We start from the raw sequence: 16,796 nt of genomic DNA, 5'->3' as shown, positions 1-16,796 counted from the left end.
GTTATAAATAAAACTCTGTACTCCGAAGCACTGCAGATAACAGATGCTTATTGTATCAACCCTTACTCTAGCAGATAAGCCGCCCATTTATTTGCGATATGAGCTTCTCTGATCTGAAAATGTAGATCTCATAACCCAAGTTTACAATTGCAGTGTAGTCTAACAGGATATGAGAGATCATTTCTTCTTAACTCATATCGCAAATGGGTTAATCAACCCAGCCCAGTGAAGAATTTTTTATTTTTTTTTTCATGACCTCTTATTTCACCTTTTTACTAGACCTACGATTTCTCATTTTTTTTTACAGATTGTCTCATTTGGACTTCAACTGCTAGAGGCTCATATCGTAATCTAGAGCCTGCAGTGTAATCTTACCAGTGTATGTGATGTTTCCTCTGTTCCAAAATTACTTTTCCACATTTAACGTAAGCTGTTAGTTACGGAGTTTATTCAACTTTTCGTAGTTTTCTGTTCACCTCTTTCCCTTGATAATAATTAATACATCAAAAGGAAGACAAATTCCGAACATTGTATTCAGAACAAATTATTTGCCAACTGAATGAATCGTGGTTCGAGCATTCTGTTTTCTTTGTTGTATTCTTCTAAATAATTTTGTTTCACTTCAATGGTTACTTCTTGAATATAAGTACTGTTAGTTAAATTGATGTTATTTAGAGTTATAAGTAAAAAAAAAAGGTTATCAAATTCTTATAGAAACAAAATACCATGTCATTAGGTAAAAAAAATATTTATTTAGCAACATACATTTCTTTTTTTTTTAACAAGTGTGTATTGATTTTAATAAATCAATCAACTTAGTTAATCCAGCTATATAATTAAAATCCAAAGTATCATTAGCAGGTACAACATGAGCAAAATCAATACAGTACAATTTAATCCATGGTAATGTACTTTTACACATTTCATCATGATTAATAAGTTCTTTAAACATGGAAGCATCATAAAGAAATAGCAAAGAACTGGAATAAAAATGATAAATAGTTTGTTTTTCCCACCATGATAAAAGTTTTACTAACTTCTGAAGGAAACAGTCTATCAAAAATTTAGAATATTTATGGTCATAGTTGAAGAATTCTTTGAGTGCTGAAAATAACAATAATTATAATTATTACCAGTGATGAAACTATTTAAATATGTATTAAAAAAAAAGAAACTTACCTAGAGGTAGTGTTTCTTTAGTGAGCAGTTTACCCTCTTCTTTTCCTACTTTTTTAAATTTTCCAGAGCACAATTCATAAACTTGATATCCAGGAATACAAAATCCATAAGCGCTTTTGGTAGAAGAGTATTTTTTCTGGAAAGAAAATTAATAATGACAATACAATGAGTAGGAACTTTCAGCATTAAATATTAAATTAATCTATTCACTTATTACTTCTTCGGCCATACGTTTATAAAAAGGTGCAGATGGTTCCCATGTTTGAGCACCTACTTTGATATCCATTATGCAAGGCTCCTTTAGACCTATTGATACATCTTGCAATTTAAGAAATTTAACATCTAAAATTAAAAATAAAATTCCCAATGTAAATTCGCAAGGAGAAAGTAGTGGTTTAACATAAAACCTAATAATAAATACAAACCAACGTCCTGAATCCGAATTACTAAAGTCCCAAAGTATTGTGGAACAAATTCACGGAGTAAGATTAAATCGCCTATTAGCTTCAAATTTTCGTAAAATTTTACTTCATTATCCCCGGCAGGAAACTTGGTTAGTGGTTTCAATACAAAACCATCAACACCTTTTAATAGACCTGAAAAAAATGGAGAGGGATTTATGGTTTTTTAAATACTTTCAGTTTCTTTTTCTTTTTTTTAAATGATAATAATTTAACTTTATTAGATTTTTTATTTATGCTTAATACATTCAAGGGCAAACCTCGCTGCCTTTCACATTCCTGATATTTATCCAAGTCATTATGACTGTACACTGTTGCAATCAATAGATTAGAAATATAAACAGAATCAAGTACCAGGAAAGCAATACTCTGGCTGTGACAAGGATATGAAAGGATACCGGATTAGAAAACAGCACCCTACTGGAGAACAATAAAATCGGTGAGGCAAAGTACTCAAGATCCTGCACCTGATTTGCTCATTATTTGATTTAAAATTTATATGTAGCATAAAATAAGCTAGGCCTCAAGTTGTGAAGAAGACCTTAGAGTCTTGGGCCACAAAAGGAATTGGTTTCCAAAGTTCTCCTAATGTGTACAGCTTCAAAAGCTCACTAATTCAATTATCATTAATTATAATAATAAAAATTTAAAAAGCAAAAAAAGAAGCAAGGGAAAAATGCAAGTATGGAATTACCTGAAAGGCTCTTTCCATCTTTAGAAGAATGGCCTGCAACTTGATTATCGAATTTCTTCAGTCCAAATGGTAAATATATCGGACCATTTTCTTCCATAATCCATTAAAAACATTGGTAAAAGTAAAGATTAGGTACCCGAAGGTGTGGCCTAATATTGAAGTGATTTTGAAAAGCTGTTACCCTGTAACCCGCCATATTTAAATATAAATATAAAATATTCATTATTTTTATATAATATTCACAAATATTTTATATTTAGGAATATGTGAATATGGTGGGTTAAATTGTAACATCTAATCAAAATCACTTCGATATTATCACGTCAATATTGTTAATTTTATTTCAAGGGGGGACTCCACGAAAAAGTATGAATTTCTTTTCCTTCTATGTAAACTTGATTAAATAAATAATTTTAGCCAAAAAAGGTCCTATTATATTACTTTGCATAACCTATAAATGATTGACCGTTTTAGTTACAAGTGAGTTTTTGACACTGACCATTTTTTGTTTATATTCATTACTGATGAGTCAGTAATAATCATTTTAAATAATGGAAATAATCTGGAACTTTTTATTTTAAGTCACAATCTCCTGGTGTCTTAATTGCATTTCTAATTTTAAATTTTAGGTTTGTATTAATTTTCATTTTCTCTTATCAAGAACATCGTAGGCAGCTATCAAGTTTTTTTTTCTTTTTAAAGGGCGAATGGATTCTAAACGATCAGTATGGCGAAAAACTTCGCCAGAACCAAAAGGAGGTGGTAGTGATTTTCCATGAAGAACAGACTTCCACGGTACAACAAGAACCTCGATGGAAGATGCCGCTATTATACTATGGAAAATGAGGTTGGTTTAATTATTTATTTCTCTAAAGCATAACTTATGAGATTAATATCACTTAATGTAGTTCTTCAATAATATTTAAAATTTTAAATACTCTTTCACCTTGTTTTTTAAAAAATTGGTACCAACCATATTAGTGCAATATGTAATAACCCACCTAAAGGAAGCCTGACATTGTAATAGACTTACAAAAGTTGGGGTATCAATAGATGCATAATCCATCTAGTGTATTTCGACAAAAAGCTAAACATACTTAATAGAAGATGATTTCAAAATCCAATGAGTTAAGCTGTCAAATTTTATTTTTTTTCAGGATCTGAAAAATGACATCCGGAAAGACTGGCCCTGCAGTTGGCATTTACCAAGCTAGGAACATTAGCTGAATTATTAAATGGAAGAAATCGAGAATCAGAACAGACTTAACGTTAAGACGGGCAATGAGATCAATTTTTTCGAAGATGGCTTCTGTGGCAACTGCAACCGGATGTTCTCTAGAAAATAAATACCTTATTAGACATGTCACACAACGTGTAACTGGTTTTAAAGTTTATCTTTTATTAACGAGCCAAACCTTTTTTTTATCTGCTGTTCTTTGTTTTTTGTACAACATAGGTTTTTCATTTATTTGTATTTTAAATCTTTCATATTTGAAAAGTAAGTTGATAAAGTTCCTATTAGTTACAGAAAGAAGAGGCGTAAATCTCAAATGAATAACTTTAGAATACACAATAAATGTGCGTTAGAAGCAGCGTTTTTGAGAGGTCCATAAAGTTTCACTATCTATCCTGAGAATATCCTACACACAATGAAAACGTACTATCATAAAGATCCCTAAACTTAGTTCTGGGAGTATAGAAGAAAATATTGGGAACAATTTTTAATTAAAATGCGAGCAACATGGAAATGCTTCAGTAAAGTGTCTGAAACCTTAGAACCGACATCAGTATCGAAGCGGTATTCTAAATCTGTGCTTTCTGCGACATTTCATAAGTGGTTTATCCGTTTACAAACACGCTATAAATTTTTATGATTTCAGAGAAATACCTAATTATTGCTTATGAAATCTCAACTTGAAGGGAAAAAAAATTATAGAAAATAAATTATATATTTTTCTTTATCTTCCACAAATACAAATATATTTATATATTACATACGAACTATGTATTTTAAGACACATCAGGACGGATAATTTATGACATAAAACTCTTAAAGATAACAAAAAATGTCTTACTTATTTAAAAAAAAAGTATATTGGCATCAAAATGGAATGTTAATTCATTAATTAAAAAAAAAAATTAAAAAAAATCAATGATTAAAACGTATAGTGTAAAAATGAAATCTATGGCACTTAAAAGAAAAGTACCTGGAAGTACCACAAGCCAACAAAATTAGAATCAGCAGCTTTGGAAAGAACAAATAAATTATAACCTTATAAACATAACGGGTTGTCTAATGTAATTTCTACATTAAAATTAAAGGGAAAAATAAATATTGATGAAGCAAAAAAAAGACACATCATTGTGTAAATTAGGAAATAAATTTTAATCACAATTTTCTGATAAGAAATTGAACGATTAAATTAAATTCTTTTGACATACACTAAAATCCATTAGCTTTTTTTAAAAAAAGTATTAATTTGTATCTCATTTAGAACAATGAGAAAATTAATTAATTTGTATCTGCTGTAAATCTTAAAGATTTCTAAGCATTTAATATTGAAACAAATATTAAATAAAGCTACAAAATTATAATAACTTGTTCAAAACATAAACGAAGCTAGTTAAATAATGATTATTGTTCAACAACAAATGAATGTGTTCAAAAATGGGTATATAATCACGTACATTTACTTTTATACTAACACTAGTTTTTTTTTTGTGTGTGTATTTTATACAAAAATAGTCGCTTCTGAAACAAATTATTCTATAATTGGGTGGTTATAACTGTTTTAGTTATAATTGTTGGAGTTGATTTAACTGGCGATGTTGGTTCACAGTTGACTAGCCAAGGTGATAGCTGGCTCAAAGAAGATATGGATACATTGCTCACTTGATCCTGACAAAACAATATTAAAAGAATATATTTATTTAGAAATAATTTTTTACTCATTATAGATGAAATTTTTCTCTTTCTGCAATGGTTTCAAATGTAACTATTTATTTAAAAAAATTGGCGTAGATACTCTTTCGCGTCTCAAGTTTGTCTCAATGGTCTGCGAGAGACATCTGGAGCAGTGCGCTTATTAGATACTTCCCGTTTAAACTGGGAATCCTGACGAGAACTGTCTTTTCGTCTGGGTGCCCGGCTATTCTGGGTTACAGAAAAAATACGGCAAACCTACGGGGGATTAAGCCACGGGAACCTAATTGAGCCATCATGGGATTCCAATTGTTTGGTACTGAAAAGTATCACTTGACACAAAAATGCGTAAATAGCATAAAAAGAAGAAATGGTTAATGGACATCAGAAGGCGAAAAAGTTGATGGTTAACTTCTCGTCGAAGTCACTAAGGTATTTATTATACCTACAAAGAAAAAAAAAAAAAGCATGGAAGTTACGAATGGTTGTTGATTGTGGTGAAAGACCGCAATTAGACAACTTCGCGAGGATATCCGAGAACTTAAGCTTTTGAGCGTCACTATTCGTTTGAAGGCTAAGAACTTGAAGTGCTCGAGTTTAGGAGAGCAAGTACTTGACCGTACGAATTATGAAGAAAACATATTTAAAAATAAAAACTGATTTGTTTAATTATTTCGTAATATTTTAGATAAATAAATAGTCCGTAAGGGATAACGGAAAAAACAAGAAGAAAATGTACATTTAAAAGTAAATAATCTCTCCTTCCATTAAGCTGAATAATAAAGCAAAATATAGGAAAGTTTATATTTCAAAAGTAACACTTTAAAAAACTAGGCAAAATACATACATAGCAAGCACAAACATTTATTCAATAGAAAATGTACTAATAATGAAATTGTTTTATCTGAAAATATCTTACACAGGGTTTAAAAGACAATTTCAACACATTAAATACGAACCAACACCAGAGAAAGCACATGTATGTAATATGAATAACGTATGGTTACATATGGTGGGAAATGCTTTTGGATGTCTTAAAAGCAATACTTAATTATTGTGCAAAAAAAAAAAGAAGCCTAATTTGTGAACTTTTAGCGAACTTAGTCTTGGTGGGAGGGGGGTCGAGAGTATACGTATAAACGTGAAGCAAAAATGTGGCGCAGTTTATACTGTGAAGCTAGTGCTTCTTAAAGCGTCTAAAATGGATTTACTTCTCCAAATATTTGGCAACAATATTGTTCGTTATTTCTAAATTGTTTTCGAGTTCTTAATTGTGGCCTTCTTTTGTTTTTACTAATAAGACTATTTTGCATTAATTTTCTTTTTGGTAAAATCAATCATCTATTCTTTGTGATGCTAACGCTAAAAGATATGGTGAGAATTTTTCGAAAGCCATTAAAAACTGGAAATAACACTACTGAATCGTTACTGAATAAAAATGGGACTTCAGAATAATAACCTAATTTATTTAGGCTGATCGAGACATCTGATCACGTTAGTAAACATTAAAAATGGCTTCCGATTGAGAAAATTTGACTTTCTGTCGGATCTCATGCGTTTTGAACGTCTTACAATTTTGAACTGCACTCTATACACCACGATGAACACTTCTTTTTTTTTTTAGTGCTTTATTTAGGAGTCCAGAAATTGAGAATACAACGAAAAATAAATAAACGGAAATAGAATAAATTAGAATCTTAGTTATAGGTAATCTATTTTGGGTATAATACAATTACCGTATTTTCTTCTACAGTCACGATATCTCGTTTAAATCTTTATTATCTTTTAATAAGATATAATTTTAAATTAAGAAGTGAAAAAAAAGAACAAAATAAAACGAAATGACTGTACCTTAGGAGAGTGAAGAGGTGTAGTACAATTCTCTTTCTGTAGTGCATTCTCAATATTGGACTCTTGATGATTTTCTATAGGCTCGTGCTGTTTGGCCTCAGTTTTCTCTTCATCACCGCTGGAGGCACTAGCGCTAACAAATGGATTGAGGAAAGGATTGGTCGAAGAAACTGGTGATTTATGCGGTGAGGTCGGAGACTGCGGCCCTAAAAAGGGATTAGTAGTCGGCTGTTGCATGGAAGAAGGCAAGGTGCGTTGCTCTATTTGTCCAGTGTCGCCCCAAGAGAAGTGTGTCACAGTGACCGGCGTGGGACCGCTGTTTAGGCTGGTAGGATTCCCGCCGGGACCTACTCCCACCACCGGACTCAACGCCAGTGTCAGCTTGTCCCCGCCCTGTACACATACGCACACACATACATGCATACAAGTTTCATTTCCAGTCCGATCTTCAGTTTCCATCATCACAAATACCTTATCATAATAACCAGATAGTGCACAGAAAAAAAATATACATAAATACATAAGAAAGTGTTCAATGTACAATGATTGGAATATTAATAAGACATACTAATAAAAATAATAATCGGAACTTAAGGGAACGGCCTCTCGTCCACTGGGAGTGGTTGCCAATGACTACGAGTTCATCAAGGAGGCTGCAGGTGATTTTAATGCGTGCATTCACACGAAACTGGGGGCATCCATTGTTATGATGCTTCGCACATCAATGTTGGTAAGGTGTCCCATGCTCAATTTGTATAGGAGGAGGTTATTGGAAATAAAATAATTAAAAATGAATGCTAAACGAACTTTACTTGCATCATTCTTATTCGTCGTTATTTTACTGTTTTTAAACCGTATAATAAAGTTCATTACATGAAGGTTTTTCAAGAAGTTATAAGACCCTTTACAAATTATTTGGAAACTCCTTACGCTGTACTTTAAACACAAGGTTTCGTTTACTTATCTGAAACATTTGATTGGGTAGGCTAGAAGTACTTTTACATAACGTAATATTTTTGTAGAAGGCTAATTGTATTTGATTTTGAATGTGGTCTAAAGTTCGCAAACACTTGCACATGTGAAACTGCGTACAGATTTGTACTAAACATTATTCTAGTGACTACATAAGCGGCAAATCCCACTGTAAGGGGGAACTGTGGATTGTCGCCTCATTCGGGGGAAATTATTTGTTCGTAGTCGTTTTGAATGGACACATTGAAATCAAATGACATTCAAATCAAATTCATACATTTAAACATTCAAATCAAACAGTGTATTGCGCGCAGATTATTTTACGTGGTTTTATAAGTGAACTCTCTAAATTTATGCGTAAATGGTAATTATGTGATTATATTGCTGAAATTTGGGTATACCTTTAACAAAATCAGCAATAAATTTATGGTCACTTCTACGTTTAAAATTTCAACATTTTAAATTAAGAAAATTAAGGGAAAAGAGGAAATTTACAACGAGTAAATAGAAACTAACTTAAAGCAGATTATACACATGTAACATATGAAATAACCAAACCACAATAATAATAATAAAAATCCCTCATTACAGCGGACAAGAAGCTAAGGGACAAACAGCAGGGGTTCAGTTTGTAAAAAAATTAATCATACTTACTACAGATACAAACGTAGCTTGCTCTAAACTATTTAGTTGTTGATTTTTGGTTTCTCGAGGTAAATCCCTAGAAAATTCATTAAAAATTTTATTTTAATTATAAAAAAAAACTTTCAAAATTTGTTACAAAAAATTACACTGAAACTACTCACTCAATACTGATGTCTAGAAGTGATGTCAAAGGTTCTTGTTGAGGAGAAGGAGTTTCTATTAATATTGGCAGGGGTGATTTCCTTAATTCTTCTTCTACTTTTGCTGAAATATAAGTTTCAGATTAAAATATGGAATTTTTTAGCCACAATGTATGAAACAACTGAACAACAAAGCTTTTTTTAAAAAGGTAGGTGGACAAAAAACAAAAACAAAAAAGCTGTGAATAAATTTTAAAAACAATAAGGTACGAACACTAAGCTATAGCTTATTTTGCATCTGCGAGATACTAGTGCGCTAAGGTGAGTGATCAAGCACTAGAGGAACTAAAGATGTCGCCGATTTCATTCGTTGAAGAACGCATATTTTTTAAAATCCCTAACCGGTTCCGGGATTTCATCCATAACCAATAAGTTGATTAATTAGTTTTGGTGCACAGAATTTATTTCAACTAAGTTTCCGTATCACCCAACAGTTGCTGACTGAGTGCGCAAGCTACATGGTGAGTTACTATAACGTATTTAATTCTATGTCTTTGTGAGCGTTCCTATTTCATTCTGATTACCAGCTATTTTTGGTAGTGGCAACTTCTTGTTTTACAAAACTTGTTTATTTCTCACAAAAAAGAAGAAAAATTTTAACTGGCTGAAGCGATTGCGATGCCAAAAATTCTGTTCTAACAGATGTAACAAAAAATCTCTTAAATGATGGCTTTGTTCATCTTCTCTTGGTTTTAAAAAAAACGTCTTTACTAATTTAAAAATGGGCTTTCTTTTCTTTTTTTGCGGCAGCCGCTATGAGCGAACTGTAGATAACTACAACATTGAGAAATCGCAACATCGCCGACAATGAAAGTGTTAATTTTTTTTTTTTCTAAAACAAGAAGCAGAAGTTTGCTATTATCACCAATTCTTGCTCGGTAAACAATTGGGGATATAAAGCAGGAAAAAAATTTAAATGATATTAAGGTGATTTTAAATTTAATGAAATCATACCTTTCAAAATATTGCACTTTAGTTGGTGTGGGGGAATAGGTCGAGGCATTGAAGTCGGAATCACAGTCTTGTTGTTGGGCACGCTTTCTACGGATACTACAGTGTCTGAAAAGTATAGATATGCTCAATATAAGTATTTTTGTTTTATTTCTAAATGTAAATATCACTCCGGATAACTACAATTAAAGCTGATGGCGGGTGTTTTAATGTAGATCAAAGAATTGGCATTTTTTACCGAATAATAATAATAAAGGACGTAAGCAATTATATCCAGAAACTACAATAATTATTTTTTTTGAAAACCCTGTACGTTAATGTAATTAGTACATACCAAGAGAAGTTCATATATAATCCCGTACAGCATTTCTTCGTATTATAAATGAAAGCTTGTAAATAAAACACACGTAAAGACGGAACAAAATTATGAACTGACAAAATAAATAAATCCGACAAAATACTAAATACAAATAAATAAAACTGGTGACAAGATACTCCTCAAAGTTGTTATAAACAACCAAATAAAATGCTCACACTTCAAAACCGCCCGCAATCATTGCTTGAAAACTAGCTCAAAGCGAGGCAATTATTGTTCAAATTTATAGTTCAAGTCTAAAAACTTGAATGCATATTAAGTGCTGAAATCTTTTCCAGGACCAGCCTGATGTGACAAAACTCATATTCAATCTTCATACTGGTGGCCTACCAACCAGTCTCGTTGCAGTAATTTTTCTAATGTCTAAAAAGACGAAGTTTGTGAAATCTGCCTTCGAATCAAATACAGTATAAAAATTTTCTGTTTGTAGTACACAAACTGCGGGTATTCTCGTAGTAATGTGCCACAAAACGTACGGATTCCTCACTTTTATACTTCTGACACTCAGCCTTCCCGAAACACCAGGCGTAAGTACATCTAATGTTAGATGTAAAACGTTACGTCATAAAGTTAGATGTAATATTAAACCATAGAATCTCCCAAGAGGAATTTCACAAATGGTACAGTTGACTGCAAAAAGTACTGACAGAAAATTTAAAAATATAAATATTTACTATACCTGTATCCGTTTTACTGCTAATAACAGAGCTTGAGTCATTTTTGTCATCGATCGTATTAGTCGTAGTGTCTTTTGCCAGACTTTTAAGTAAGACATCAAGCCTTTCTTCAGCCACAGGTCCTACTGAGAGAAAAAGAAAAGAAACTAATATTTGTCTGAAACTTACAATAAACAATTGTCTTTAACAGTGAAAATAGAAAAATACCTTTGTGTACAATATTACCTGAATGGGAAGCAATACTACTTGTGGGGCTTGCTGAAGAAACTTCACATTCTGTAGCTACTTTGTTTTCATTCCTTGAAAAATGAACAAAAATTAAGGAATCAATGTAAAAGAAAAACCAAATCATTCCTTCAAATTCATAAGGTATGCGATAATTTGCATTATTTACAATTTTAATTTCGATAATTTGTCACGAACGCAATGCTATCTTTCGCCTGAAGAGAGAAGGTAAAAATTTAAAAAAATATATTGAAGGAATGAGCCTTTATTAGTACCAACGGGCACTCTTTTTCCTTTACCCGGGAAGAAGTAAGCATTGTGAACGTAAGACACCTTGAAGGAGCCAATGACTAGCGATTTCAAAGAAAAACTGTGAAATATGGTATGATCTTATGGTCCAAGAATGTTTTGGAAAAGTGTAAGTTTCGAAAAGGAAGAGGCCGACCTAGAATCCAATATGAAGAGCAAAACCAAAAGATCAAAAAACAAAGATCGTTTGAAAAATGAAGATCAAGAATTCATGAAGCTTAAATGGAAAAATAAAAGAAACGTAAATGGATAATTTTTTTTTTTATCTTTAATGGTAAAATAAAATTAATTAAACATAGTATAAATTTAAGAGTTCTATATATATTATATCCATTCATATTTTTCCTGCCAGAGAAATAACGTCTCGTCGCATTTGATTTCAGGTCTCCTGTAAAGTCTTTGAGTAAAGATCCTGTACCGGGGCGTCTTTTGACAAATGATCAGCTATTCAAATTCCCCTTATTCCCAATTGATCTCTCATTCAGTTAATCCGCATTTTCCACTTTGGCCTTATAATAAAGAATCAATAATTAGTGGGGCAGAATACATTGATTTAGATATTCAAATAGTTGAAAGCTTCACTTACACATATGGAGAAAAAGTGATTAGGGCAGACTAACTCCCTATAAATTTGTAACTACACATAACTAGACAATAAATACCTATGCTTTTCTCTCAATACATGTGACTGCCTGCGAGCGTACCGTTGACTTGGTTTTCTCTCAAACTGCACACTACGTCTTGCTCGATTTAACTGAGTAGTTTGGAATTCTGTTTTCCCACTAAAATTAAGGAGTAAAAAATAAATTACCAGTAATTCACAGCGAAAGATACTTGTAACTTCTTTCATTATTCTACTCTACCTGTATCTGAATCTAGAACCCATTCGGAAAAAATTCTGTCTTGCGGATGGTCCTTTAACTGGTGCTCTAAGACGGAAAAATGCATGATGTTCAACAGCACACTTCCATAAATGTTTACAAGCTTTCTCATTGTGTAACCTGAACCAAAATAGGTTATTAATTACAAAACCAAGGACACGATATACTAAATTAAAATATCGTATCAGCCTAAAAGGAAAGATTTAAGTTTCCCACAAAAATTAATGGTTGTTGACACTCGATGAATTAATCATGCAAATAAAACAGCCATCCAAAAATACCGACGAGTATTTTTAAAAAGTAAGTTATCATTTTGCCTAAAATATAGATAATTAGCTTAAACATTAGTAATTGTTTATAAATTTTAATCTGGTAACTAATCTCTAGGTTGAAACAGTTATAATTTCTATCCTAACTATTTAAAAGTGCCAAATAAAATAGATTGTTTCTATGTTTTAAATGTAATTTGTATTCCACTTTAGAAAACTAACCTTTTGTCTTAAAAACAAGAATAATGCTAAGAGAGTTTTTACAGGTAAAATTGAGTTTTTCTTTAGTTAAAAAAAAAAAAAGGTTTAGTCCCAATTGCCCCTCAGTTGTAAAGTTATAAAAAAATGAAAATATAAAATAATTTGCAACTATATCATAAATCGAAAATCCTTTTGCAGAAGTTTGGTCACACTGTCAATCTCTACACGGCTGTGATACAGCAAACACAATTATCGTCGTGATAAATCATGGCTCTTGGGGATAAGAGTTGTAATATTATCAACAAAAAGTAGCCCAAGTTATTGGGCAACGAATTGTCACATTAAAAATATAAAAAGTTGTTTACTAAATGTTACACATAAAGTTTAGTATCAGTATACCGGAAGACGAAAGTATGCTCTTGTTCTCTTCCCATATCATCATCTTCAACCACGACAAGGGTTAATTTCTTCTTTTTAAAATCCAACTTCCCTATCTTAGGCCTGAAATGATTAATTTTGATGCAACATAACATTTATTTTCAAAAGAAATTATACAGTATATACATAAATTTAAAATAGACAAATACCAAAAAAAGAGGCCAATTTTCTGACTCCCTTCAAAAACCAAAATTCCTGTGGGCGTCAATCCTAAACAATATTCACAACCATCTTTTCCCTAAAAAAAAAAAAAAAAATGGAAACAAATTACAGAAACCTAATTTGATGAGAATATTATAGCAATTAAAAAACTGCAACAATTTACCAATACTGTGTGATTATCCACACCATACATCTCTAACCATTTTACTTTATTTAAATAATTTGTCTCAGCTTGTGCAGGAGTTAGACCTCTGAAAAAAAAAAAAATGAGCCAACAGTTAATTAGCTGTACCGAACTTGTAAAATTCATTATCTAATAAGGGACTTCAAAAGTATATTTCCGGTGAAAACTTCGGAAAGCAATGAATTTCAATAAAGCAAAGGAGTAAAACAAAAGCAAAGATAAAAACAGTTAATACATAAAGAGAAATAAGAAATAGAACTAATAGCTACAGTTTCGACAACGCCACAAAAGTTTTGAACGGAATATGAAGTAAAAAAGAAATACAAGGTATTCATTATATGACCAAATATCTGAGGTCATTAACGCTCAGGGTCTCATTGTCTTCAAACGTTTCCTCGATAAAGTCGACACTATCCACAACAGAAAAGTGAGCTGTGAGAGGCTTCTTCAGAGGAGAAAAGGTATATTTTTGTTCTTTAAATTTTGAAAGATTTTTTTTTATTAAACGGAAAATATGTCACTTAATTGTTTGTATTCTATGAATATTTTTCTTCTTTAGTAGTTTTTCTTTTTTTATTCATATGCATAGAACTTTCATAGTTCCTTAGTTCCATTTAGTAGTGGGTCTAACGAACCCATAAGCCAACTCTATCTTCAATATCATAAAGAAACACACATTTACTTATACTTAAATTTCCAATTATGCATGCAGTAGACTCTTCTGTAATGGTTTATAACTTATGCACATAAGTTACACAGCATACAATAGATACATTTACTTATTCATGATTCAAGGAAGCCAAATTTTATGAACAAACCCTGATCCTTAAAGGAGGTACAATTGAACTATCAGATCGTGAATCAGTATTTGCCTTAAAGTAGCTCCCTGAACAATCATACCAACTTAACAAAAGTCTTTTGATCAAACTTATGTGCTCATAAGTAGCTTATCTTTATTTCTTTGGGAATAGCGCATTTAGCAAAAGTTCAACACTCTACAACTATATTCTCAGGTTACCCATGCACGTTCGTAATACCAATAATTTCTAAGGCCTACTCTAAGGCTAAAAATTTTCTTCCTTCATAATCTAATATTTAGTAAGGGTACATTTATGACAGTAAGAAAAATACTTCGATATTAAGTACTTCTAAACGATCAACATGAATCAGTGTGAATAAAGAAGGAGTAATGGGCCTTTAAAATCAGAAAAATATCAATTTGTTCGTTTACATAGCGAAATAGATAATGTTATCAAAATGTGGTCAAATGTGCTCCCTAAGGAAGGTCTGTACCAAAACAACAATTAGATAGCAACTATGTGTCAGAGCTGACAGAAAAAAATCCAATTAAATCCTGCTTTCAATAATAAAGAATCTTTTAGTACCCAAAACTTCAAGCAAATTACCATCTTAAACAAAGTAATAGGTCATTTGTGCAAATTATGGGAAGATCAAACAGAACATCTAATGGGCAACACAATTTTCCCATGAGGTATTGCATAAGTCACACAATACTGAGGAATTTCTTATGTTTAGTTGAACAAGATATTTTCACACGAAATTTATCATTCAATGTTTACTTCCAAATTAGGTATACGAGTTTGATGTTTGTTTTTTCTGTTTTTCGTCAGCAAAGGCTTTGACTCCATAGAGCAAAAAGACCTTAATTAGAAACGCACTGAATTTTTGTAAATTAGAATTTCTTAATTCTCACTTTGCACGGCCTTTAATTTCTAATTTTTCCTTTGGATCAATTAAGTACATTAGTTTACCCAAGTTTTAGGCTTAAGTTTAATACAAAACATTCCACTGTAACAATAAATTTAATGAAATAACATTACCTGCATTTCTTATATTCCTCTAAAATTTGTATTTCCATTTCTTCAGTCTGATTGGGCACAAAGCGAAATTCAGAAATAAAAGCTGGTGTATGGTGGTCTTCATAATCGCCAAGTTCAGCTAAAATAAAAATTAAAGAATTGAAAGTCGGGCTGAAAAGTAAATAAATTAAGACAGTTATAATGAAAGGTGAGGGCCAAAAAACATTTTAACAATTAATTAATTTAACATTTAATTAATTTTAGTACCGATAAAATTCATTCTTACACTGTAAGGCAAGTGCAGCTAATTCTATTGCAACATTCTCTGGACTTTCAAGTTTTCCATCTAAAAGATCCTGCTTCAACTGTAGAAAAAATTGATAACGAGTCAGTTCTTCACGTAAGCTGTTTGGTTCCGATGAATAAAACTTCACTCTCAATCGTAGAGTGTATGGTGGCCCAACTATTAATAAAACAAATACAATGTCCATTTCTAAAAATTAAATTAAATAAAAAAATATTCTAAAATGTATTTACTTTTAACTTGTTTTTTAACTGCTTTCGTGGGATCTAACCAATGCTAGAAGGAAACAAAAAATACATATATATTATTAAAGAGGCTACTTTTTGTAATTGGTATTGAATTAAAATTAAAAAAATGCACCTAAATCTTACCTGGACATTGTTAGCATCAGTAAATTGAAGTCCAAAATAATCTTTTTCAATTAAATCTAACGAATAAAATACTTGTTCATATAAATCACTCCCTACAGCCTTTTTCTGAAAAATAAGAGTAGTATTATTAATGCAACTCTATTTTTGAAAATGTTTCTCTTATTCGTACTTACACTCAAATCTATCGACAAAAATCCTCCATCCAATAAAAGAACTTTACACTGTATACAATTTTTATTTCCTAAAATTCTGGAGCTTTCTGACTTAAGTTGAGAAGTTTTTTGACCGTTCCTGCCTTTCTTTCTACTTAAAAACCGTAGCATTGTTTAGATAAATCGAACTGTGAAATCGCTTTCATGTAAAAAGTATCAAAATGGCAAAAATTCTAAATAATGCAACCAAATGTAAAAAAAAAAATACACAAAGATAAATTACTACATTGAACTTCACGAAAACCGAATTCACTCACGCTACCAAAACAAGGAAGACATTTTATGTAATACTGAACTTAACACTTGACGAATGTGAGAAGGAGGAAGGCGAGGAGAGGCGAGGAGAGTTGCAATGATTTTTGTGACTGACAGCTAAAAAAAAAAATGAATAAGTAAACCGTTAATCGATTTTTTTTATTTATTTTTCATAAAAATAATTTAAAATATAAAATTGGACCTTCCATAAATGGCCTTAAATTCTACAAAATTAA

General features: G+C 31.4%; 2 protein-coding genes across 6 annotated transcripts; both read right to left on the bottom strand.

Annotated features, from left to right (window-relative positions):
* Positions 1-729: 729 nt before the first annotated feature.
* Ipk2 (Inositol phosphate kinase 2) lies at positions 730-2,513 on the bottom strand. The gene is made up of 5 exons (XM_074121463.1): positions 2,335-2,513; positions 1,605-1,775; positions 1,397-1,521; positions 1,180-1,315; positions 730-1,104 (listed from the first exon to the last, which is right to left on the bottom strand). Exons 1-5 carry the CDS (start codon positions 2,429-2,431, stop codon positions 779-781), a joined length of 855 nt encoding a protein of 284 aa, XP_073977564.1. The 5' UTR covers positions 2,432-2,513; the 3' UTR covers positions 730-778.
* Positions 2,514-4,535: 2,022 nt separating this feature from the next.
* yrt (erythrocyte membrane protein band 4.1-like yurt) lies at positions 4,536-16,662 on the bottom strand. 5 transcript variants are annotated; one of them, XM_074121432.1, is made up of 17 exons: positions 16,267-16,661; positions 16,094-16,198; positions 15,956-15,998; positions 15,705-15,881; positions 15,440-15,557; positions 13,578-13,665; positions 13,402-13,490; positions 13,214-13,315; positions 12,327-12,464; positions 12,126-12,245; positions 11,155-11,228; positions 10,932-11,054; positions 9,880-9,984; positions 8,887-8,989; positions 8,735-8,801; positions 7,109-7,501; positions 4,536-5,233 (listed from the first exon to the last, which is right to left on the bottom strand). In XM_074121432.1, the coding sequence occupies exons 1-17, from the start codon at positions 16,414-16,416 to the stop codon at positions 5,102-5,104; spliced, it is 2,127 nt and encodes a 708-aa protein (XP_073977533.1). In that variant the 5' UTR covers positions 16,417-16,661; the 3' UTR covers positions 4,536-5,101. The 5 variants fall into 5 exon arrangements, with proteins under 5 accessions (XP_073977533.1, XP_073977534.1, XP_073977537.1 ...); XM_074121433.1 differs by having other exon boundaries at positions 10,932-11,051; XM_074121436.1 differs by lacking the exon at positions 7,109-7,501 and having other exon boundaries at positions 16,267-16,662.
* Between the last annotated feature and the right edge of the window lie 134 nt (positions 16,663-16,796).

Source organism: Rhodnius prolixus, unplaced genomic scaffold (assembly GCF_049639745.1).
Source record: "Rhodnius prolixus isolate KJV_2025 unplaced genomic scaffold, Rpr scaffold_8, whole genome shotgun sequence".
Lineage (NCBI taxonomy): Eukaryota > Metazoa > Arthropoda > Insecta > Hemiptera > Reduviidae > Rhodnius > Rhodnius prolixus.
The sequence above is the reverse complement of the archived record's forward strand: the minus strand, read 5'-3'. Positions and strand labels throughout refer to the sequence as shown.

Excerpts from the sequence above, each read along its gene's own strand:
- Ipk2 (XM_074121463.1), bottom strand. The coding sequence starts at position 2,431 with ATGGAAGAAAATGGTCCGATATATTTACCATTTGGACTGAAGAAATTC. Across the intron at positions 1,776-2,334 it reads AGATGGAAAGAGCCTTTCAG|GTCTATTAAAAGGTGTTGAT; the intron begins GTAATTCCATAC and ends CATTTTTTTCAG. Across the intron at positions 1,316-1,396 it reads ATAAACGTATGGCCGAAGAA|AAAAAATACTCTTCTACCAA; the intron begins GTAATAAGTGAA and ends TTTTCTTTCCAG.
- yrt (XM_074121432.1), bottom strand. The coding sequence starts at position 16,416 with ATGCTACGGTTTTTAAGTAGAAAGAAAGGCAGGAACGGTCAAAAAACT. Across the intron at positions 12,465-13,213 it reads GAGCATACTTTCGTCTTCCG|GTTACACAATGAGAAAGCTT; the intron begins GTATACTGATAC and ends ATTTTGGTTCAG. Across the intron at positions 8,802-8,886 it reads CTTCTAGACATCAGTATTGA|GGATTTACCTCGAGAAACCA; the intron begins GTGAGTAGTTTC and ends TGAATTTTCTAG.